General features: G+C 45.7%; 1 protein-coding gene across 3 annotated transcripts in view; it reads left to right on the top strand.

Moving 5' to 3' along the window:
• Window positions 1–23,870, top strand: part of ITPRID1 (ITPR interacting domain containing 1) — a 68,295-nt gene that overhangs the window by 8,625 nt on the left and 35,800 nt on the right. For all 3 annotated transcript variants that reach the window (XM_036010441.1, XM_036010440.1, XM_036010438.1), the window contains exons 4-8: window positions 4,904–4,955; window positions 6,920–7,006; window positions 9,279–9,481; window positions 13,151–13,722; window positions 18,894–18,951. In XM_036010441.1, the coding sequence (XP_035866334.1) occupies window positions 4,904–4,955; window positions 6,920–7,006; window positions 9,279–9,481; window positions 13,151–13,722; window positions 18,894–18,951 (972 nt within the window). The remainder of the gene's footprint in view (window positions 1–4,903; window positions 4,956–6,919; window positions 7,007–9,278; window positions 9,482–13,150; window positions 13,723–18,893; window positions 18,952–23,870) is intronic.

The raw sequence follows: 23,870 nt of genomic DNA, 5'->3' as shown, positions 1-23,870 counted from the left end.
GCCTCGGTCATGCAGGAGTTAAGTACACAGAAAGCTGCAGAATGCTATTATTTCAGAGCCCTGTGAAAATGTAATTTGATTAGTCTATTGGACGATATTCCAAAGAACCAAATGTCTTCCATGAATCAGTCAGAAATGCTTAGGAAAACCAAAATAAAAAATGCTTTCTAAGCCAATAAAGGTGCTAATTAGTGCCTTCTGCGTATCTCACGCCATCTTCCCCAGCAATCCATTCTGCAGGGTTAAGTGCGGTGTCTGCTGCTTCAGATGGCAGGCGGCCACCGAACAGTCGGCGGGGTGGCTGCAGCCTCGAGTCTCTAAAAGGGAATCAGAGCTGGCATTTTCACCCAGGCGGCGGGACGCGCTGATAGGGCAGGGCACATGTTTTCTCGCTGCAATTCTCCTCCAAATCAACCCTCTCGGAACTCGGGGAGGGTGGGGCCTTCGGTTCCTTTTTCCTTTCTTCATCCCCCGTGCTTTTAGAAAGTAAAATCTGGTTTTGTGCAACTAATAAGGGTGCCTTGGAAGGGCATAATTGGAGAATGTATCAAAACCAAGGAACTAGAGAAGGGAGTGAGGAATGAAGGAGGCCCTAGTGAGCCGGCTTTGTAGTGAATGCAGGCACCTCCGTAAGGGTCTCAGCTTCTGCCCAGGGCAAGCCTGGGGCCTGCAGAAGCTGGAGAGAATCTGGGGCAACAGGCACAGTTTGCTTGTTCTTGCTCTGATCCGAGCAGCAGATTCAAATGCTTCCAGGAGCCAGGCAGGTAACCACCAATGAACCCAGCAGGCAGGACCGAGAACAGAATGGCAGAGCATGTTGCCCCCAACAGGCTGCTGCCCCAAGAGGCCTGGGTCTGCATTGCTGGATTTTCTGAGCTTCAAAGAAATTCTAGGAATCCCAATGCCGGTGAAAACTGGGCCACCAGCTCCTGCCACTCAGTTCAAGTTCATTATTGAAAACAGGTGACCTGACCCTGATAAACCCTGATCAGGCTCCAGGAAGTATACTTGACAAAGTGGCGAAGGGAAAGAAAATAACAATAAAGCAGCGACAACATTCCTGCACCAGGCCAGGAACGGTAACCTCACGCTTCTCTGCGCGAGGCTCGCAGCTGCCAGGTCGGAGTGTTGGAAAGGCCAGTCGCGCTGCTCACCAGGACCCAGGGCGCCGGGACGTGCCAGAAGGAAATGGGGCGATGAACCAAATTAATTTTTCATAATTTTATTATGATTTTTAAAACGGGCTTCTCTTGTGAATTTTTTTAAAAAATCATATTGATTTTCCCTGGCTGGGTTTTGTCCAAAGCCGGAGCTTGGCAGCCGAGCCGGCTTCTGGGTCTGAATGTATTAGATGGAGATAGACGCTCGTGTCACTTTAAACGAGATCGAGGAGCAAGTGTGTGTGAGTCCAACGGAGGATGTACGAGCTGAATCTGGGCATCAGGGGAGGGTAGGAGAGGGCAGGATCCGGTGATGGGGTTCAAGCACCCCACCGCCCTCCCTCGGCCAGGGATGCCTGGCCCCGACGGGGCGCCGGAAGGTGGGAGGTGAGAAGGCCCTGCCCCAGCGGGCTGAGGTTGTGTAAGGCTTTCGCAGTGTCATCGGGCCAGGAAATCCCCTCCCCGTGACCTGGCTGGCGCCACTTTGCACATTCCCTGGAGAACGTGTTGCCTTTAGGGGCTTCTTTTCCTCTTCCGGCTTCCCATTGGTTTCCTGGCAACCAGATTGCTCCCGTACACAGTGGGTGGGGCGGCGGGGTGTGGCCCGTGGAGTGTGGCCGCGGGCTCTGCACGGGCGCTAGAATCTCGTAAAGACGCCCTGGGCCAGGACTGCGGAGTCTTCCGATGAGCAGATTTCCTGCAGGGCCGGGATGTCTGGAACCGCAGCGAGGCTGAGCTAACTCGCTTCCTCCGTATCTGAACCTGGAGCGTTTCCTCTGGGACCGTTTGAACAACTCACCGTGGCCACCGGTGGCGCCAGAACCCCGGCCTGGACGTGCACGTCTGTGCGCGCACGCCCGGAAACCCAGAGCGCGGTCCGACAACCAGAAAAGACTGCGACAGAGGCCGGAGGGGCGGTCCCGGCAGGACGGGCAGAACTGCGGGGTGCTTTGGGAGAGGAGAGGCTGTCAGGAGCTCCAGAATTCACTGGCCAGGCCAGCCAGGCACAAAGGGAGCTCCCCTCTGTGAGTGACGTGCAAAGCAGTGGGTGGAGACAGGAGTCGTAGAATGGGGAGCAGGGAGAGAGACAACATATGGCTCAAAACTGACAAATATGTATCTCACCGTCCACGTCGGGCAGCACATCTAATTTATCACAGCATCCAGTCATTGATGTGACTGTCAAAAATCACACTGGGCTCGCGGCTGTGACGTGGTTAATAAAGCGGCAGACGGGCTCTCCGGTGTGACAGCTTCAATCAATTGGCAATGGCCCTGTGGTTCGGGGAGCCCTGAGGCTGGGCCGAGTTCAGGCAGAGGGCCCCGGCGGGTCAGCCCAGCCTGCCGCAGTGGGGTCGGGTGCTGAGCAGATGACGGCCTTCGAACCCTGGGTCTTGCAGGTGCCTCCTAGGGTGAGGGAGGAGCAGGTGGGCCCGCACCGCCCTCACAGCTCCCTTTGTAGCTATGCAAGTTATTAGAATTTTGCAAAAGAATTTCTCTGCTGAAACCCACAGTTTCAAAACCACTGCTGTCATGGGCAAACAAAGACTGGAATTTTGGTTCTATGTTCACTTCTAACTTGGGACATAGGTTCGAGTCAGATATTTTGGCTTCCGTGAGTGTCCGTCACCAGAGGTCACCTAGGCCATTTGAAAAGTGCCACACTCGTATCCTCGTCACGATCATGTGCCTCAATAGCCCTTCCTTGGCAGAGGCTCCCTGGAATGTCAGTGATGAGCGGTTGTGGATTTTCTTCAAGTTGGCAATTTCTGAAGTTTAGGCATGCACCCTGAAATTACCGTTTTTCTCAAAAACCCATTCATGCCGTTTCTTCCGAACAAAGGACAGCCGATGAGCTCTATCTCATTCAGTCACCTGTTAGTGACGTTCTGGTGGTTTGGGGAGCCTGTCAAGGTTCTGTGGGAAGTGGGGTCATCGATCGGTGGTGTCCGCCACGGGTGTAGGGTGGGGGGAAGCATGGGGGGCTGTGCCTACCCCTACCCTGTTTGTAGGCCTGTGTCGTAGATGTGTGTTTTCACCCCACGTGATCCTTGTGCTCACGGAGTCCACTTGTCGTGTAGGGTACCCATTCTCTAACTACCTCTTCCAACGGCAGGCGTGTGTTCAGGGCCGAGCCGAGAATCTGCCATTCGCTCACACCTCAGTAACACGCCTCTCGTCTTCATCTCCCTAGACCGGTGTTCCTCTTCCCTCCTGCACTCGCCGGGCCGTGGGAAAACAGCTGAAAACTAGGGGCATGATTATCACCGCCCCAACATTTAGCATGCAGAGACAGGCTCGGCGGTGTCCTGGGGTCTCTTCCCAGATGCCTGTCCAGACGAGAGCTCTGGCTCCAGACCTAAGGGCCTTTGGTCGCTTTCCGCTTTCTTTCACGGCTTTCAGCCACTCCGTTCGTTTTCCCGGGTTTCTCCCGACCCGTGTTATCTTTCTTGTGGTGAAAAGCGTCACCTTTTCATAGCAGGGCAGGGTGACAACGGTCCTCAGTTTTATCCGTGTCACCCCGTGGCACCTGGGAGAGCCACAGGTGGGAGGACAGGAGAGGACTGGAGCACCTTCTGAGGATCTCGCCCGTGTCCTGGGTGTGTCCCCGCACTCGGGAGGGACTCGGCGGCTGTGTGGGGCCACATTGTGACCCCGGTTTGGCGGAGCTCAGCCGCCCCCAACGGGCCTCTCTGTCCCCCTGCGTTCAGCGGGTCCGCTTTGTCCTCAGCACCACCCGCCAGGCGGATGGACTTGTGGCATTGTCTTTCTCACGTTTCCTCGTTTGCTCAAAAATCTTCGGTGGATTTTTGTGTACTGATAAATACATATAAACTCTTCTTTCTGATTTTCAAATAAGCTATGAGACATTCTGTTGGCACTGTGGTATTAAAAAAAAAACCCAGCAACTAACAAAAATCGGCTGTGGTGTCCTGTAGGCCACTAAAATTTGCTCAATCCCTCTGAGCCTCAGTTTGCCTCTAGTAAGTGGGGATGAACAATACTTATTTCATGCAGTTGTTGTGGGAATTAGAAGAGTTTGTGCGTGTAACTTGCTTTAGCACATTGCCTCGCACAGAGTTAATACTAAATAAATAGTAATATTGTTGCCATAATGAAAAACAAGGGTAATGATACATTTCTGGATCTGCGGCTTTTGACCGTGTGACTTGGGCTCAGGACTCAAAGCGTGTTTCCTTTTTCATCTGAAAAATACGGGCAGGTCCTGAGGCTGTTGTGAGGACGCGATGGTGCAAATGAAGGAACAATGCTCAGTTAACTCGTTCTGCCCGTGGTTTCTGCCTGCCCCCACCCTTGCTTCTCATCCTGCTGTGAACCATGAGAAGGAACTGCAAAATGCCCTCTGCTCCGACAGCGCTGCCGCTGAGTCCGCCCTTGCTACCTGCTCTCTTCTTCCCCAGCAACTCCTCCCTTCCAGTGACCCAGTTCTCCCCATTCTTAAAAACCCAAGACAAGCACTGTTCTCCCCACGTAGCCGTTGCTGACCGCTTCTCTCGCCCCTGGCTTCCCTCTCCCCGAGCAAGGGCCACATCTCTTCACGTGCTTGCCACGCAGTTGAGCCACTAATTGCGTTCCGTCTCGCTCACTGCAGAGAGGCCTTGCGTCTCGTGCCTGTACGGTCTCAGACGTGGCGGTCAGTTGCGTGTTGGTTCACTGGAGGGTGAGAAAACCTTCCACAAGGTAAAAGGAAATCAAGTCGCCCTCTCCCCTTTTTGTTGCAGCTTTTCCTCCTGAACAAGGAATGGTCCACGTGACAGTGCAAGACTACATGAGGTAGGTGGCAGCGGTGGCACCTCTTCCCTCCGGGGTTTTCCGGCCACGTCTTTCTTTAACGAAGTTGCAGTGAAGGGGGTCTCTTAATGATGGCAGAGACCTTGGGATCTTGTCACTGGTTGAGCCACAGTGCCTAGAATGTTGTCACCAGCCGTGAGAGAGAAACAGAGGTTCTTGACATGTCATAAAGGCATGAGCAAATTAAATCAACACATGCTGACTTGGGGGGATTTCATGAAGAGATGCGTAAATGGCATTCTGCTGTAACTCAGCTGTCCGTAAGGACCTATTCATAGGACACTTGCGTCCACGTGTTCCTATTGCCAGCATTATCAACCCCATGCTCTTTGCTGGACAGCCATATCTATCATTTTCAATGTTAGGCGGAAAGCAGTGAGAGTCCCTTAATTTGAGGAGAGGCCAGGTCTCAAAGCGGTCCCAAACGGCAGCATCCACGTCACCTGAGAACTTAGTAGAACAGATTTGATCCCCACTCCAGACACTCTGAATTGGAAAACCTAGGGACAGAGGTCAGAAATGGGTGTTTTTGCAAGACCTTCAGAAGGCTCCGGGCACGCTCTGGTTTAAGGGCCCCTGAACTAGACCATGAGCTTTTGGAGGCCGGGAGCTCTGCTTCCCGCACCTCAGCCGCCCTTGCACTTTCAGGACAAGTCCAGTTAGTTGGAAACCAAACATTCAGCACTGTATCTCCCAGCCCCTACCGGTTCACACCAAAAATGCTACTTCGTCCTAGTTTCCCCCCTTAAAGGATTAGTTGTTTCTGCTGGTCAAAAAAATCGTAGAGCCATAGAGGATGATCGAGGCAGCTCATTTTGTTGAAGAGGAAACTGAGGGTCAAGGTCAGGGACTGGCTCATGCTCCTGTGGCTTGATTAGAACTGGGACGACAACTGGCTTCTCCTGGAGTCAAGGCCAGCCCAGTTTGGGGGAACTCTGCTGAGCATCACAAAATAAGGCATGCCCCTCCAGCCCCGAGTGAAACAGAATGATGACGGTGCGCCTCTCACAAACTGGGGTGAAACCACAAATGGGAGGTCATCCCCTGCTGACCTTCATGGTTCTCCGAGAGCCCAACTGCCTGTTGAAACAGAGTTCACAATTTGGAGACTTGCACTTCCTTGGCCTTAAGGCAGAGAAGCCACTGAACTAAGGGGCGGGGCCCAGCTGTTCTTACTGACAGCGAACTGGACCGGGGCAAATTCAGCTGCCCACCAGGACACCTTGGTGTCCCCGGGAACACTGTTGCCTGCACTGTGTTCCCTGATACATTCCAACGCTGTGCCAACAGGCTGTTGTGTTTGATGAGGTGAGATGCAGCTCTGGTCTGGCTGAGCTCGCTGCAGGCCGACTGTATCATAACAGGGCTCCATTCTGTTTGGAGATGCTTTCACAGGCCGTGCTGCACCAGCCTCTTGGGGTAGGGTGGCGTGGGTTTTGCGGCAATGAAGGAGTTTGTTCCCTGCGGCGTGTGGTGGGCCCAGGAGCCTGGGGCGGCCCTCCGAGATTGCTAACCAGGCGTCGTGAAGTCCTTTGGGATGAGAATCACAAGGGTCACTTCAGTGGCTGCTCCCTGTACCTCTCTCATCACGTCCCTTTACCTCCCTCCCGGAGGTCGGTGCCTAGCGAAGGTCATTCCTGAAAGGTTTCCCAGTGATCTGCCATCGGTCTAAAGCGAGACATTCTGTCACCTTCCTAATGAGCACTAGCGGGCACCTAACACTTAAATTCTCACGCCTTCTGTAACACGACACTCGTGAAAAGAGGAGCAGCTCTGCCTCCCAGTGCTCTCCCTTCTTCAGAGCCCTGGCCGTTGTGGGGTCGTTAGGAATGACGAGGACACGCAAAGCTGCTCTGGAAGGGAAATACTCGCAGTGGCCTCCAGGGGGCTGTCTAAGCAGACACATCTCACCGGTATCCACCCTCTCGCCCCACCCACCCCTGTAGATCTCTGCACCAGTTTCCAGAAACGCCCACCCTATCCAGAGGGACTAGTTTCAACTCGTGCTATTCTGCAGCAAGTATACCACAAAGGTAGGTGACTTCCAGGCACTGTGCGCCCAGGGAAACCACTCTGTGCGGCCGTGGGTTTCGTGAAATTGTGAGTAGGCGCCTGAGAAACACGTGAATGGATGGATGAGAGAATGAATCGGGATTTCTCAACTCCAGCTTGCAGGGAGAGGGTAAAAGGGTCAGTTAAACCAGCTAATTATACGTCAGTGAAGAAATGGTCATGTATGTTATTGGCGCCCACTTTATGGAATTCCATACAGTGACAAAAGGAACAGGTAGTTATGCATATAATAACTTGTGATCTTCACGTCATATGTTTAGAAGAAAAAAGCAAGATGCCAGAAGCTCTGTAGAGTATGTTACTATTTATAAAGAACACGTGCAAACTGTGAAGCATGTATGTAACTACCTAGAAAAATGTCTGTAAAAATGCCCATGTGTATACATTTAGCAGGAATGGGGGTTAGAAGTGGGAGGGGTGATGGCCAGGGGGACAGAGATCCTTGTGTGTAATATAATTTTTATACGAAGGTGAGTGCATTTTATGTTGAGGTGACTAGAAAAAAGTGGCTTTTGGTTAAGTGAACTGTTAATGGATGTATTCATTTTCTTGTAAAATTAAATATAAGTGAAAATAGTTAATGGCACTGAAAATAGGTTTAATGACAAATCAGTCAATAATTACACTCTCTTTTTAAAGATTTTATTTATTTATTTATTTATTTTTAGAGAGGGAAGAGAGGGAGAAAGAGAGAGAGAGAAACATCAATGTGTGGTTGCTGGGGGCTGTGGCCTGCAACCCAGGTATGTGGCCTGACTGGGAATAGAACCTGTGACACTTTGGTTCATAGCCTGCGCTCAATCCACTGAGCTATGCCAGCCAGGGCTCAATAATTACACTCTTGGCCATGAGACTGTGAGCCTTCGGAAGGCAGGGCTCTGCATTTGCTCCTTCATGGGCCTCGGGTGCCTCGCAGAGAATCTGGATTCTGACAGATGTTCAATAAGTATTTGTCCCTTGCAGAGAGCCTAGATCCTGATAGATGTTCAATAAATACTTGTGTCAGCGGATGAGGAGGAAATTTGTAGAACAAGGTAAAAAAGACAACAGATAAACCTTTCATGCACAATATATTCAATAGACTTCTTGCAAGAATTTTCCCCCTTGAACCTGTTCTATGGGACGGTGTCAGGTGATTGCCACCCCCAGCTCCCCAGTCCTTTTCAACGATAAGACATCCACGTCAAGTGGCAAAGGCCCACAGTGAGGCTCATGGCTGATCTGCTCTGCTGTGGTCTAATCGAGAGCAAAGCCCAAGACCCCATGGCTCATTAGAGAGTGTCAGAGGGGTGTTGGGTGGTGCCTGGTAAGTGGGCTGCCTGGTGAGACTCTAGGTGGCTGTTGTTGGATGTGTGACTGGGTAAATAAGTGAATTGTAGCTAATTCGGTTTAAACAGGGCAGTCATGAAAGTAAGTGTGCAAACCACCGGGGTATCTCAGACGAGCTCCCCAGTGTTGCATGTCAAGTAAAGGCCAATAAACTTCAACAAAAGAAGGTAGCAAACCTAGAAAAACCTCAGGAAAAGTTCTGATTCCCACAGAGCCCGTGAGTTTTCCACATTCAGGAGCACAGCCACTGAGAGGTGCAGTAATTAGGAAGTGAGTTTGTATCCATAATTTCCCGATAACTGAAGGTTATCACTTTAAGTGCCAAAGCTGAATCAAAACAATTCGATGAAAGCACTTCTGTTTCTTACTCAAGTCCAAAACTACACAGACCATATTTTAACCCAACCTACAGACCTAAAATTACTGTTTCGAAACATCACTCCTGGTAGCCTGTCTGCATATCCTCAACAAGGTTGTGTGGCTAGGGATGCCCCAGCCTGACACTGTTTAGAAATAGTCTTCTTGGAGTCTACCATTTCAGGGTTTTTCCCCTGTTTTATATTGCCATCAACTACAATATGTGGTTTTCAGTGCTGTGCCCTAGCTTCTGCCCTACCATCCCCCGCCCTGTCGAATTTAACGTTTGCCTGTTGTGCAATGGGGAGCCACACCAGCGAAGTCGTGGGAATCGCATGTGAGGTATGGCAAGCAGTCCCTCAGCGCGGGTGACGGGCTGTCCTTCAAGTCCGTACATCTGAGCTCTAGGAAATGCGCCATCTGTCTGTTCAGATTTCTCTTTCACTCAATTTCTAGCAGATCGGGGTATTGAAGTGACTAGGAAAAAATGGTTGTTGGTAAGTGAACTGTCACTGTTACAGGGATATTCCAATTTTTTTACTGCAGCATTCCCGAATGGCTGGAATTCTGGGAAAAAGATCCAGTGGAGATTCTCTTGGATCTGGGGTTTGGTACCGATGAGCCCGACATCTGCACACAGATTCCAGCCAGATTCCTGGTCAGTGGCTCAGCAGCCAGAGGAATCAACATCCGTGTTTTCCTTGAAGCTCAAAAGCAGCGCATGGACATTGAGAACCCTAACTTGTATGGTAAGTGAGGACCACGTGGCTTCCGAATCTTAGCCGTGGCCATTGTTACCAAGCCAGGGCCGGCTGCTCAATAGAAGCCAATACTATGGCACTGGCTTTAAAAAAAGAAATCACTTTATTGTGAGAACAACCAACAAGGAGACAAGAGGCAGAGCTCAAATCTGTCTTCTGATCCAGGGTTTGAAGAGAGGTGGAAGGGGCTGAGGGGAAAATGCTGGTATGCAAACGCACTGGGAGGCCAGTCTCCACTGGGGGGCTTTGGGACTTGGCCGTGCACGGTAAGCTGTGGCGAAGGCCTTCAGCATCCAACCTTCCTAGACAAGGGACCGTTCGCTTCTGAGAGGATTCTGGCATTCAGTGTCCAGCTGTGTCCCAGTCCTTTGGTCCCACGGGATGGAGAGACTTTGGTTCTGGGTGTTATTGAAGTCGCAACCCTCTCCTCTGTGCATACTTTGGCCAAATGCTGTTTTCTTCTGTTGTCCCTGAAAGCAGCCCAGTATCTCATTGGAGATGGAGTAAGACCACTTTCCACTGGTTCTGTAGTGGCACCGTGAGCGGTGAGATGAGCCTCAGTACGAGCAGGGATGGTCTGGGAGATGCATGCAGTGGCAATCGGCCCCTCTGTCGTGGCTTAGCATAGTTTATATGTTGACCAGTCTACATGACCGCTGCAGGCTGCTGCATGTGTTGGGGGAAGGGAGATGTGTTCCATGTTGTCTTTATTCCTGAACTTGGCCCCACACATGGAATATCACTGGTTGCAATGAAAGAGAAAAGGTGAAAATGGAGACCTTTACTTGATTCTTACATCCTTCTGCTCAGACTATGCACATACCAGGGCTGCTCAGATTTCGTTGTCTAAAGTATGTCACATGGCCACACTTGACTCCAAATGGGTGAGAAGGAGCAATCCTACCATATGCCCAGAAGGAAGAAGGTGGGCAATACCACTTAACAGCACTAATGGATGCTGTAGGCCCTTATGCAGGAGGCAGGACACCGGGATCTGACAAGGCTTGTCGAGAGTCCGTGGGTGAAACCTTAGTTTCCTCGTCTATGAGGCTAGAACACCACTTAGTCCGCCATGAGCTCTAAGTGACAGTTGTTAACCGGTCAAATCTCCATGGTGATGGTCAGGCCTGCTCTTTTCCTCTAACCAGTAGTTAGTAGAAAACTCTTTTCTAGAACATTCCTGAGGATGTTCTGGGGGTATGTGTCCTGTGCCTAAATACTCTGGGGGAGAGACGCCTTACAGTTAAACAGGTTTATGTATTGCAGGGTTTGGGTGACACGGTGCGGTGCACTCACAGGCTCAGGGGCGGCATTTGCAAAAGCACTGAAACCTGATGTCCTCTGGGAGGAGCGAGGAAGAGCGTCTCCTCCCGGGGGTGGGGTCTGCGGAATTTGGGGCTGGAGAAAGTGCCCAAATCCAGCTTCTGAAATAAGTTCTTTTAAATGAATGAATTCTCTGAAAGGAACATGAGATAAAGTGTTTCTCTCAAACAAATCTCTCAGGTTATTCACTTTAGTTTCTGTTTCCCCTGTCTTCCTCTGGAGGAAGTTGGTCTCAAAAATCTCAGCAGAGAGATTTTCAAAAGAGTATGTAAACCTGAGGGTGCTGCCATGTAATATTTTGGTTTTATGCAGTGTTTTTTTTACCTTTTAGAAGAAATTATTCACTGTTGTCTTCTCCTCCAAGTCACAAGGAGATGCCCAGTTCTTAGATCGATTCTTTATTTGGGGAGCACAGTAATACTTACCAATATCTGAGGAGTGTTTGGGCCAATCTGTAAAGCCAACAATTTACAGATAAAGTTGACACGTGGATCACAGAGGAGCCAGGGGTTGGCCCCTGGACGACAATAGTCTGCCCACTCTTATTCCCAGCACTTAATGCTCTGTTAACAGTGCAGCGTAACTATTCTCATTTTTTACCAGCTACACTTTGGACTCAAGAAAGCTGAGAAAGTCAAATGTAAAACAAGGATTAATAATAGAGTTAGTTGGTTTTTCTAAAGACAGAAGAGAAAAGTACGTGTCATTCAAAGTCAACACAAAAGATTCACACTTGGGATGAGAATCAATTTGTTCCTTGTTCCTCCTGCCCAAAGGCAGAACAAGCTAAACCCACTCATCCAACATGCCATGCTACTGTGCTCTCCGAATCGACTGAACCGATTAAATGGATAGGTTTTTGTCTTAGTCGAAGTATAAAAATCTGCTGTAGGATGGATGTTAACACAATCATAAAAGTGGAATTAGGATTCAGTTGTCCCCTTGGGCTGCCAAAAGAGATTTAGTTTCAACTAAAGATGAATTTAGGGGTGAAATGTAGTTAGAATGCTTCTGACAACGTTCAGAGCGCGAGATTTCCCCTAGGCCTTGAAGGAATGTTGCAGTCCTCTAGGGGAAGCCCTGCCCCGTTTTTGGAGTAGAAGGATGAACAGTCAATAGCTTCCCCTTTCAGGTGAAGGAAACAGGCACAAAGGTGTGGTCATGGAAGAGTCAGTAGCCTTGCCGTGGTGGTGCGCACAACAGAACAGCATCCTCACCCACCCCCGTGGCCTTCGCCGCTGCTGGACTGGGCCACCCCACACGCGAACACAGGGTTGATGGAAGGTAGCGTCCTAAAAACAGGGTGTTCTGTTCCCATTACCACTGGTTTTTTGGTATCTGATGGTACCGAAATACCAAAAGCATTTCTCACCATTTTTTCAAAGGGGTTATGGGTCCTGAAGTCAGCCTTTGCTGCATTAGATCTCTCCCATGCCTGAACTAGATCAGTACTTGCATATTGCCTAAACAATTGAGGCCAGATCATCCATAAAGATTTACAAGTTCAGGAGCTGGTCTGTTTGGAAAAACAAATGGGTTTTCACATTAATGACTGTCTTTTCTTGAATGACTGGGGACAGTATATTTCCTTCCAGTGTCTTGCACATTTATAATTTTAACAACTGTTATTGATGTTAACATTGTGCTTTTAATGACACATGTGAGAGATAAAGACAGGTATTATTACTCCCATTCTCTAGATAAAGAAACTGACCACCTACTGTGTGCCTGGCACAGGGCTAAGCAGCGCACACCTACTAATTCACTTACTTGGTGACTAATTCACTTACTTTGAGGTCACACTTGCAGTGATTGGTGGACCTGGACTTTGGACCCAGGCCTTCCGACTCCATCTGCCATGGTGTTTCCACACTCTCAGGTGACAATAGATGGAGAGATTGGAGGTGAGGGTGAGGATATCATCTGCCAAACATGGTGGAAGAAACTCAAGTTCACTTTGTATGAAAGAGCTGGGTTCATTTTCTGACATTTAGTTTAATTCACAAGATTAAACTCAAAATATATCCTTGCCTGTCAATGTTATGGATCTACACACAATTAATTATTGACATATATGAATCTATCTAGTTATGTATGTACAATGAAATATAAAAAGTACTCACTTTCTCATGACACAGGCATGTCTCCTTATGTAGGGGGATCACCTTCATAATAATTAGTAGCGTGGATGGAGAAAAATGCTTTCAGGAGCTTAAAATCCTTCCCATCTTGAAAATCACATGTGTTAACCAACCTTTCCAGTATTGACTACCTTAATGCAATTTCTTTAAAAAGACCCAATCTAAAAATTGTGTGTGTTTTTATATTGTCCAGGCCGGTTCCGACAGCTGGAAATCCTGGACCATGTGGCCAATGCCTTCTCATCTTTGCTGGATGAGGTCAACACTCTGCAGAGCAAAGCTGAGGAGAGGGATGAGGAGGAAAGTGTGCAAAGAACCTCCGTGGGTGGAGCTGAAGAACATCAGAGAAGAGTGGGTGAATTTCTCAGGAAAGCCTCGAAGCAGAACACCAGGGGACACTGTAGTTCCAAAGTGTCAGAGTCACTGAAGAACAGGGAAGAGTTTTCCATCCCCTCTGCACAACCGGGGGCACGTGCAGCACAGTTACCAGCCATGGCAGACAGCCGCCACCACGGCCCTTGGCCTCCTTCGGCTGAGCATTGGTCTCTCCAAACCTGTGATGACTTGACACCTTGTCGTCCTCCCCGAGGTCTTCTGAAAAAGTGGTGGCCTTCCATACCTATGCCTGCAAGGCAGGCTCCTGCTTCCTGCGTGTCTGAGGGGTCAGCCAAGGACAGGACACTGAAAGAAAACTGGATTCAGACTAATAAGCTCAGGAGCTTCTCCAATGTGAGCAGAACGCCAGACTCCTTCGAAATGGAGGAGGTCAGTGTTGCTCCTCTGTGCTCAGCTGCAGAGGGAGGGAGTCACGGCATCCTGTGCCCTCCTTTAACCCCTTCATTGCTCAGTGGTGTCTTATTGTTCCAAACTCCTGCCTAGTCTAGGACACTTAAGGTCATTCTAATTGTTTCAGTTGGAACTAAATGAGTGTGAAACCAGCCTTTGCTGGTGCTCACTGATGTATTATGCATCTCAGGATGCTTTTCCCTTCTCTGACTTTCCATATTTCACCTTCCTCGAGGGTCAGTTCAGCCACTCCCCACTCGGTGCAATTCCTCCTCTGTGTTCTCACAGCCTAGGCAGCGAGAGCTTGCTGCGGAAGAGACTGTGTGCTGTCAATGGCATCACCCCCACTGGCTCCTAGGGGACCAGGTTTTGTCATCAAGGGGATCTGTCTTGGAAATACTTCCCCACGATGACTAATGTAGGGCCTGGGACAGAGAAGTACAGCAGGCTTGGTTTTTATTTTTACAGGACCATTATTGTGTTTCTTCGCTTTGGCAGTTACTGGTGTCCACATAGCTTGACCCCCATTTCACACGTCTCTGCTTTTCCACCCACACCTTCGTCCGTTCATGCTCATGGTCACCTCCTTGGGATGACACCCCCGCCTGTGCTTCTCAGTCTTTTTAAAAAATACATGTACACATTTTCACTCATTTTTCACTTCTTTTTTTTCTTGTTGTTCAAGTACAGTTGTCTCTATTTCACCCCCCACCCCAGCCATCCCCACCTCTCACCCTCAATCCTATGCCCTTTTGCTTTGTCCATGTGTCCTTTATACATGTTCCTTGATGACTTTCCCCTCTGATAACCCTCCCTGCTTCCCCCTCCAGTATCCCCTTCCACCTCCCCTCTGGTTACTGTCAGTTATTTTTTAAAAGGATTTTATTTATTTATTTTTAGAGAGAGGGGAAGGGAAGGAGAAAGAGAGGGAGAGAAACATCAATGTGTGGTTACGTCTTGTGCACCCCCTACTGGGGACTTGGCCTACAACCCAGGCATGTGCCCTGACTGGGGATCAAACTGGTGACCCTTTGGTGTGCAGACCTGTGCTCAATCTACTAAGCTACATCAGCCAGGGCTCAGTTCTTTATTTCAATGTCTCTGAATCTATTTTGCTTGCTTGTTTGTTTTGTTGATTAGGTTCCACTTATAGATGAGATCATATGGTATTTGTCTTTTACCACCTGGCTTATTTCACTTAACACAATTCTCTCCAGTTCCATCCATGCTGTCACAAAGGGTAGGAGCTCCTTCTTTCTGCTGCGTAGTATTCCATTGTGTAAATGTACCACAGTTTTTTTACTTACTCATTTACTGATGGGCACTTAGGAAATTTCCAATACTTGGCTATTGTAAATTGTGCTGCTATGAACATTGGGGTGCATGGGTTCTTTTGAATTGGTGTTCCAGGATTCTTAGGGTATAATCCCAGCAGTGGAATTGCTGGTTCAAAAGGCAATTCCATTCTTAGTGTTCTGAGGAAATTCCATGCTGTTTTCCACAGTGGCTGCACCAGACCACATTCCCACCAGCAGTGTGCTAGGGTTCCCTTTTCTATTCTTTAATATAAGTACAAAGAAAGTGCAGAAGAGCAAGGTCCCCTCCTTTTCATGTCAGATTACTCAGAAGTGGAGCAGAGTATTTATATGCGAATCCCACAGATGGGGCCTGGCCGCCTCTCCTTTGAGCCCTCTCCTGAGTGGCCCTCTGATAGGCTCAGGGGCAGGGAGACTCTGCCGTGCAGGGGACCACAGCGCAGTGGAGGAGGGGCACGGGAACCGAGAGCAGGGCAGGACAGAGACAGGGCTACTGATAAGGTTTCATGTCACTACAGAGGCACGTCTGGGACACCTGGGGAGCATGGAAAGGGTTCTTCACCAGCCAAGAAGCTGAGTGGATCAAGGAATTTGTAGGAAGGAAACCTTAACCATGACACTTTTGTTGTCTGGGCCACACACTAAGTATATTGCAACACAAAATCACACACACACACAAAATCTTGTAATGTTTTCAGTAAGTTTACGATTTTATGGTGGACTAATTTTGTAGCCATCCTGGGCTATGTGTGGCCCACAAGGTGCAGGCTGGACACGCCTACAAAGAAGAATATGGTTTAGCTGAATATGCCTATTGGCAGCCCTGCACATCCCACAAAGGTATGAAAACTACTTCAAAATAAGTAGTTATTAATATCTTAATGTCTACGCATATATACTTATGTATACCTATGTTGGTACCAAAAGTTATTCCGAGAACCTTAAAACACTAATCGGAATTGAAAAGAGTAGCCTAAAAACGAACAAAAACTATAAATGGAGAAAAAGCAGACTTTTGGTCAAGTGCCCTGATTCAGAGATAAGCAGATGGCACTAAAAAAGAGTATTTTTAGTTCGGTCTTGCAAAGATGATTTAATTTCCAAGTTAATAGTTAAATCACTATAAAGAATATTGAGAACCTCTGCAACTCCTTAGTCAGCCTGCTCTATGACCTACCAAACAAGAACCTCCACCGAACCCCAGCCCTTGGCAAGCCTCTCTACCCGGGCCAAGTTCCTCCTGCTTCAAACTAGAGCGACTCAGAGGAAAATAACTTCGATGGGATGCCATCTACATGTAAGCCTACAGGGCGAGAGAAATACATTCAGCACAAAGAACTAGGAAGAAAATGTCAGTCTGTGCATGGTACACTCTCAAATATTCTTAAATGGCAGCGAGTCGAGGAAAGGCTGTGAATTAGTGTGTGCAGGGGTGGGGAAAAAAGAACACACTCAGACGCCGAAATGTAGGGAAACAAACTCACATGGGCTTTGGCACGTAGTAGGTATGCAGTAACTATTTATGAGTGAGTAAATTAAAACTATTTGATAATATCAATTTATTCTTTGGGTGGCTTCCAAGGAAAACAGAATATTCTGTTGAACTTCCTGGTTAACTGGGTTTATGGTGTTCCTTTAACATTTGCCCAAATTTGCATGTGAGAGAGGCTGTGTGGACAGCATAAGGCAGACAGAGCCCTCAGAATGATACGAAAGAAACTCACTACTTGAATTTTGCTTTTCTAAAAAGTATATTTAAAATATTACCTCCCCATCCTATAGGCTGCGGGGAAATACTTGTTTCATGCAATATCCTTGAATAAGTGAATGAAGGTTGGGTAGGTTGTGTCTTAAACAGGAGCAAGTGCCAGATGTAACAGCCATTCTTCAACATCAGATTTAAAGATAGAGTTATAGGAAGTGAAAAGTACACGTGAAAGGAACAGATTTTCATGGCATTTAAAAAATAAGCCAATCAGAATTTCAGCTATGATTCACCAGATTTGGCCTTCAGATCAATGCATGGTATTTTCCCTCATGGTCTGCTAAAAGCTGATTATGGCAATATTTTTGGCTTCTCAAAAATCACAAGTCCAACAAAATTGCATGTGAATTTTTAATGTAAATATCAATATGTTTTTTATTTAATTTTACTTACTAAAACGGAGTCTTTTCTAATTCCCAAATATATTAAGAGAATTTAATTTTTATAAAACTCTAGACATAAGGTAGGGTGCTCCTTTATAGCCACAGTAAAGCACCTGGATCCTTCTTCTCGCTTGCACATGGAGGCCCTGCTCGAGACTTCGTATGTAAGAGTGTTACCCACATTGTTAAACAACACCGACCATCATCTTCACTCAGTGGGAAATGCTTCAAAAGTTATAACTATTTCTTTACTTAAAATTTCTTTTTAACTTACTAAGTTTGGCTAGGGCAGAATGACCAGAAATATACCTGGCTTCCATTTTAAATTACTGAGAATTTTTTGGTTTATGTTCTTTGCTGAATAGACAGATATATATATATATATATATATATATATATATAGATAGATAGATAGATAGACATATATCTATACACACACATATACACACACACACACACACACTTTACATTGCATTCAGTGGGTATTTCTCCATGATAAGGCCACAGCAAAATAATTTTCTGATTACACTTGAAGTGGAAGTATGTCTAATTAATTACAAGTATAAAGTAATTTCTTTTGAGGAAAAGAAATAAACAATTAAAAAGAGAAATAAATATTTCTCCTTACATTGCTGAGGCACCTCAAGGTGCCCTGTTTATTCCTGGGTTAAAGGTCATTTTTGGCCAAATGCACCATAGCGTTTAAGATATTAATGTCCTCTGACTCAGATTCCAATATTCAGACATCAATCCCCAATAAATAATATGACATGTAGAAATAGATTCACCTCAGCATTATTTCTAATTGCAAAATTTAGAAAACATCCCAACATTAGGAAAATCATTAAGTAAATTAATGCACCTTTAAATATGGCTTATTGTGCAGTCATGCAAGATGGTGTTTTTCAAAAAATCAATGTCAGAAAAGAATTCCTCTTTCAAATTTTGAGTGAAAAAGTTGACTATGTAACTATATCCAGAATAAATGTGTTATAAAAAAACCCTGCACAGGCACACTGTAAAACATTAATAGCAACTGTTTTCATACATGTTCTGTCTATATTTGTTACAGTTCTATAATAAGCAATATTATTATTTAAAAAATATTTTCTTTGAACAATAATTTTATCCTCATTACTAGAGTAGTATTTATTAATTTATTAAAAGAATTTTAAGAATAAATTCTTTATCAATTTGGAAATCAAATTTCCTTTGAGCTGTCTAAGCTTTATATAGCAACTCAGTCATGAATTTTCTGAACAGCTCTCCATAAATTTACCAAGTCATAAATATATCCCTTAGAGAGCCAAAATTAAATATGAGAAATAATTTGCTTTCCCCAAATATAGGTAAAGCTATTTGTGAGGAAGCATCCATAATCCTAATAATAATAATAATGTTATTGAAGTTAGTTCACATGCCCGTGTTTCAGGCAGGCCTCTGCCCCTCCCACCAGAAGCGGCCGTCCCCTTTGCCCCTCCTGAGCTCCTGTAGTGCTTTGTGTCCTTGTGTTCAGTGCCTTGTCCACACCCTGACTTCAGCAGACGGGAAGCTGTTGGCGTTCAGAAGTCATGTTCCATCCCTATAGCAGTAGCCAGTAGACACTCACTGCATGTTGACTGATTAAATGAAGTGGATTTATTATGAAAGCATTACTGACGAGATGGATGCATTTTGGTGTCTCAGGTCCAGAGCTTTGAAGAGGAGAGTGGTAATCCCCCCGACCTGACTTCAGGAACTGCAGGTAAGAACGCCTCCAGGTGTGCAGTTTCATCAATGGTCTTTCAGAAACAGAATGTAAGTAACTGCCGCTCGACTTTCTTAAGATGTAGAACTGAAAGTGTTGCCAAGCAATGCCATACCTGTTACTCCTACTATCTACTGCAATTTCCTTTTCTATCTACTACTATTAAAAACTTATTAGCAATGCAAATGTATGTGCAAATTTCAAAATGGTACAGAAATGTTTAGTATGAGTGGTGCTCATTTAGTCTGGCGTTTCTACCATTAACTCAGCATGAGCTGGCCGGGACGGTGGCGCGGGTTTCACACAGGGCTGGGACTGACGGTGTGAATATTTTCCTACTTCTCCTGCCAACTGCTTGATGTTATACAAGTCATATCGTGTAACTGGGCCTCAGCTTGGGGTTTTTAGTTCCTACCTGCTACAAAGAATTAAGTACAGTTCATTTTTCCTCTGCCAACACATATCTTAAATTAATCGATTGTATGACCTTCACATGAAACGCTCAGGGGAAGCAAGAGGCCTAGAAGTCGTTTTCCAGATGATCTCTTAGAATGATCTTGTATTGTCCCGGACGACAGAGAAGAGAGTCCTTCTCTACTTCTGGTTCTTATGCCCTCGTTCAGCCATCACTGTGACTCAGCATTTCCATAATCCTACAGCGGAGCTAAAAGTAGACAGGGATTAGTGAAGCAAAATAAAGCAGATGAAGCTAGTGTCTTTTCTGGAAGAAACTATGCTAACTTTAATTTAATTTAATGTGGTGTCAAACACATCTCTTTCATTACAAAGTGTATGTATGGGCCTCATTTTGCTAAATGCTGTTTGGAAATTATGCCTTAGTAATTACAGGGTCCTTCTGATTACATAAATTGTTATCCAGCTCTCCGAAGTAATTACCACATAACCTGCGTTGAGGTTTATGAGATAAAAATAAGCATCGGTTTTCCATCTAATTGAACGCCCTCAGTGAAGCCGGAGGCCCCCTGCCAATAGGAGCTGCCTTTGTTGCCATTCAATTAAGGGGTCCGTTGGTATCACGCAAGCCACCCCAATCATTCCAAAACGTGATTTGGGAAGTTAGGCAAAAGCACGAATCTACATTTAATCTCAAATTTAGAGAGCAAAGCAACATGAGTGAAGACTAGCCCAGTGGAGAAAATCTGAATTATAGTTAAGACAAATGTGAGTTCGTTACTTTCACAAACAGTGTTATTAACCCAACAACAACAAAAAAATAGGACTGAGGGGAAAGAAATAAGTAAAACGAGTTCAATTAATGGAGAAGGGGGAAATTATTACTTTGCTACACATGGGAATGGATTACATAACTATATATATTAATGAGTTTTTAACTCATGTGTATGTATGAATGAATTTTTGACTCAAAATTTTAAAAAGTGACTTCATTCAAAAGATGAAGGCACGTGGACTGTTTTGACCAATAGGAGGCCATGGCAGAAGTGATTCTGTGCCACTTCTGGACCAGGGTCTTCAACCTACCTGGCTGCTTCCTGGGTCTTGAGATCACTGCTCTTGGAATATTCTGTCTGGGAACTCAGCCTTTGTGTTGTAAAAAGAAAAACAAACCCACACTCTATGTGGGTGCCGCATGTAGGCACTCTGGTGAACAGCCTTGGACAGCTCTAAGACCAGGTTAAAAAGTTAAGTTACATTTAAAAAATTATCTGAGTTCCAGGGACCTGTGAGACAATATCAGAAGGTCAAATATACATGCAACTGTAGTCAGAAAAGGGAAGGAGAGAAAGAATTGAGCAGGAAAAACATGTGAAGAAATAATGGTGGAAAGTTTTCCAAATTCACTCGAAGATTTACATTTACATATTTAAGAAGCCTGGTAAATCCAAGTAGGACAAATACATAGAAAACTACACTTAAATGATATTATGATCAAACTAAAAAGTGTCAAAGACAGAGAGAAAATATTCAAAGCAAATGCAGAAAAATGACATACTGCATGCCAGGAAATAAAGATTTGAGTGACGAAAGACTTCTCACTAGAAACGACCAGAAGACAGTGAACCGGGTTCTACATGCAGCAAAGGTGCACTTCAAGAGTAAATGTAAAATAAAGACATTCCCAGGTAAAAGAAAGCAAGATACCGTCACCAGCATACCTGCACTGCAAGCAATGCTAGAGGGAGTTCTTCAGACTAAATGTGGATGGGAATCATGGTGTTTTCACCGTAGGTCAGTGTGACGCCTGTGACAGTTACAGCACGGGGTATGGGGAGGTTGCCTGACAGACCAACATGGTTACAAGGTGACATTATTCCATCAAGTGGCACAATATTCAATTTAAGCAGATTGTGAAAGAGTAAGGATACAAAGCAACCACTAAAAATATTACACAAGTATACTAAAATCCTGAAAGAGAAATTAAAATGTCATTCAAAAAATACAGTGATGACAGTAGATGATAGGTTGATTACGCAGGAGAATAACTGGATTATGAAGGTAGGAGACATGTGAGAAGTTATTTAAGAACTGAGTGAAAAGGGAAATGAATACAGCAAGGAAAATGTCAAGGAAGACAGATCCAAAGAATATTACACTGATGTAACAGGTGGCTATGGTTAGATTCTTCACATCTTTGGTTTGACTGAGGTTCTAAAGAAGATTAATATAGATACGAAGCCAATGTGTTAACAAACCTGTATGTGCAGCTTTCCCAGGGAAACTGTAGGACCCAGTCCCACAAGTCTTGAATCTTTCAGCCCGTGGTGTGCATGAAGCAGAGACACACTGCAGCGAGACAGAAAAGACTGAAGACGCTAGTTCATGGGCAAACTCCAATGCCCATCTGTGCTCCCATTCCAGCATCTGGAGGAGGACTGGGGGTGCTAGCTGTTAAGCCCGAGAAGGAAGAGGCCTCCAGGAGACTGACCACCTCCAGAGCCACTTCATTACATTTAACAGAAGCAGTCCCGGAGTGGCAGGTCCTATTTTGTGTGCTTCATAGGCATTGTATCATTGAACCCTCATAATAACATTGGAGGTAGGCGCTATTGTTATCCCTAGTTATTAGATGACTCAGCTGAAGCACAGGAAGGTTCAATGCTTTCCATAGCCTCGGAGGTAGTAAAAAGTGGTTCCAGGTTTCAAATTCAGGCTGTCTAGCACCTCAGTCTGCTCGCTTAACACGGCACGTGCAACTTTGGAGGACCCCCATGATGTTGGAAGGCACCCGGCCCAGGCATAAGGGTAATAATACGGACTGTGGAATGGGGTGTGACTCCAGGTTGACAGCTTCTCAAGAACAGGTCAGGATGGCAAGAGAAGAGTTGACCACCGAATTTCATAAGTGCAAAGGTGACCAGATACAGTTGGCCCTGGCCGGCGTGGCTCCCGTGACTGGAGCATCGTCCCATGCACCAAAAGGTTGCGCTTTTGATTCCCAGTCAGGGCATAGGTTGCAGGTTGAATTCCCAGTTGTGGCATGAAAAACATGTCCCCAGGTGAGGATAAAAAAGATGCAGTTGATGACAGGTCAGTGTTTAGTTGGAAGAAGTTTTTTTTTCTCTAGTGATACATAAATACTGGGAGTCTTAACATTAATGGTATCTAATACCGTCGGATGGCAGTGGACATGAAGAGAAGGGAATGCCATCTGAGGAAACCATGGAAACCGCGGACCCTGCAGTGAGTCATATACACACGGTATCCATAACCTTGCATAGGTTGTGGATTGGTTTCCAGTTTTGAGAATCAACAAATAGACAAACAGGAGACTTAATTCTGGTCATAGGACAAATTGGAAATACCAAACTGGACATTTTGAAGTCAGAGATGCCGCTGTTGGGAAGTGGTGGATGGAAAGTCTGAAGAAAGGGTAGAGGAAAGGGTGTGAAAATCAATGTGGACATCATTTTGAAAAAAAAAATAAGGCATTTTTATATATTGATATGGAAAGGTCTCAGAAATATACAGTTGTTAAATGAGGGGAGAAAAGTATGTGCAAAAGATGCTGTGTAGACATCTCTTTGAATTAAAAGAGTGTGTCCGTTTCTGCTGCGGGGGAAAGTGTGCGGGGAATGCTTCTGGAAGACTAAATGAAGAGCTGTTAATGGCTATACCTTAACAGAAGGAAACTAACATGTTTTAAATTAATTGGCATCTTTTACTTTTCTTTTGTTACCATGTGCATATGTTATTTTCATAACACCATTTAGCAAAAAATCCTGGCAATACTATAGGAAATTAACATAATAAAAATGGGAGATGTTGTCATTGTTAATTTTTTGCCCCATTCCCCGTAACAACCAGTCCAAATATTTGTGCTTGTGTTATTTTTTAATTTTTAAGAAAAATTTAGTGAAACTGATATGCATTTGAGGTATACAAATGATGATTTGATGTACATATACGCAGTGAAATAATTACCATAGTGAAGCTAATTAACATGCCCTCTCTTCACCTAGTGACCTTTTTCATGTACGTGATGAGTGAACCTGAAATCTCTCTTGCAAATTTCCAGTATTTAATGCAGTGCTGGTGGCTCTAATAGTTTTGCTGCACCTTAGATCCCCAGACTGACTCATCCCGCATCACTGCCCTGGGACCAGCATCTTCCCCAGACTGAGGGACTTTAGTATTCCTCTCCTCTTTTACAGGTCCAACAGGAAATAATGAAAGGTGCTAGAAAAGATACTAATATCATAATTGATAATATGCACTTAATAGAAAGATATTGCCGTGAGGATTCTTTACCAGTGTTCTTTAAATATTTATTAACATATTTAGCGATGTGTAAATGCAAAGATTATTTTTTGATTTCTTACACACTCGCACTCTCACACATAACATATAGGTCACTATGTTATAGATTTAAATGCGGTAATATTGAAATTCAATCATAAAACTATAGGCAACACTCTCCTCCTCCAAACAAACAAAAC

Source organism: Phyllostomus discolor, chromosome 10 (assembly GCF_004126475.2).
Source record: "Phyllostomus discolor isolate MPI-MPIP mPhyDis1 chromosome 10, mPhyDis1.pri.v3, whole genome shotgun sequence".
Lineage (NCBI taxonomy): Eukaryota > Metazoa > Chordata > Mammalia > Chiroptera > Phyllostomidae > Phyllostomus > Phyllostomus discolor.
The sequence above is the reverse complement of the archived record's forward strand: the minus strand, read 5'-3'. Positions and strand labels throughout refer to the sequence as shown.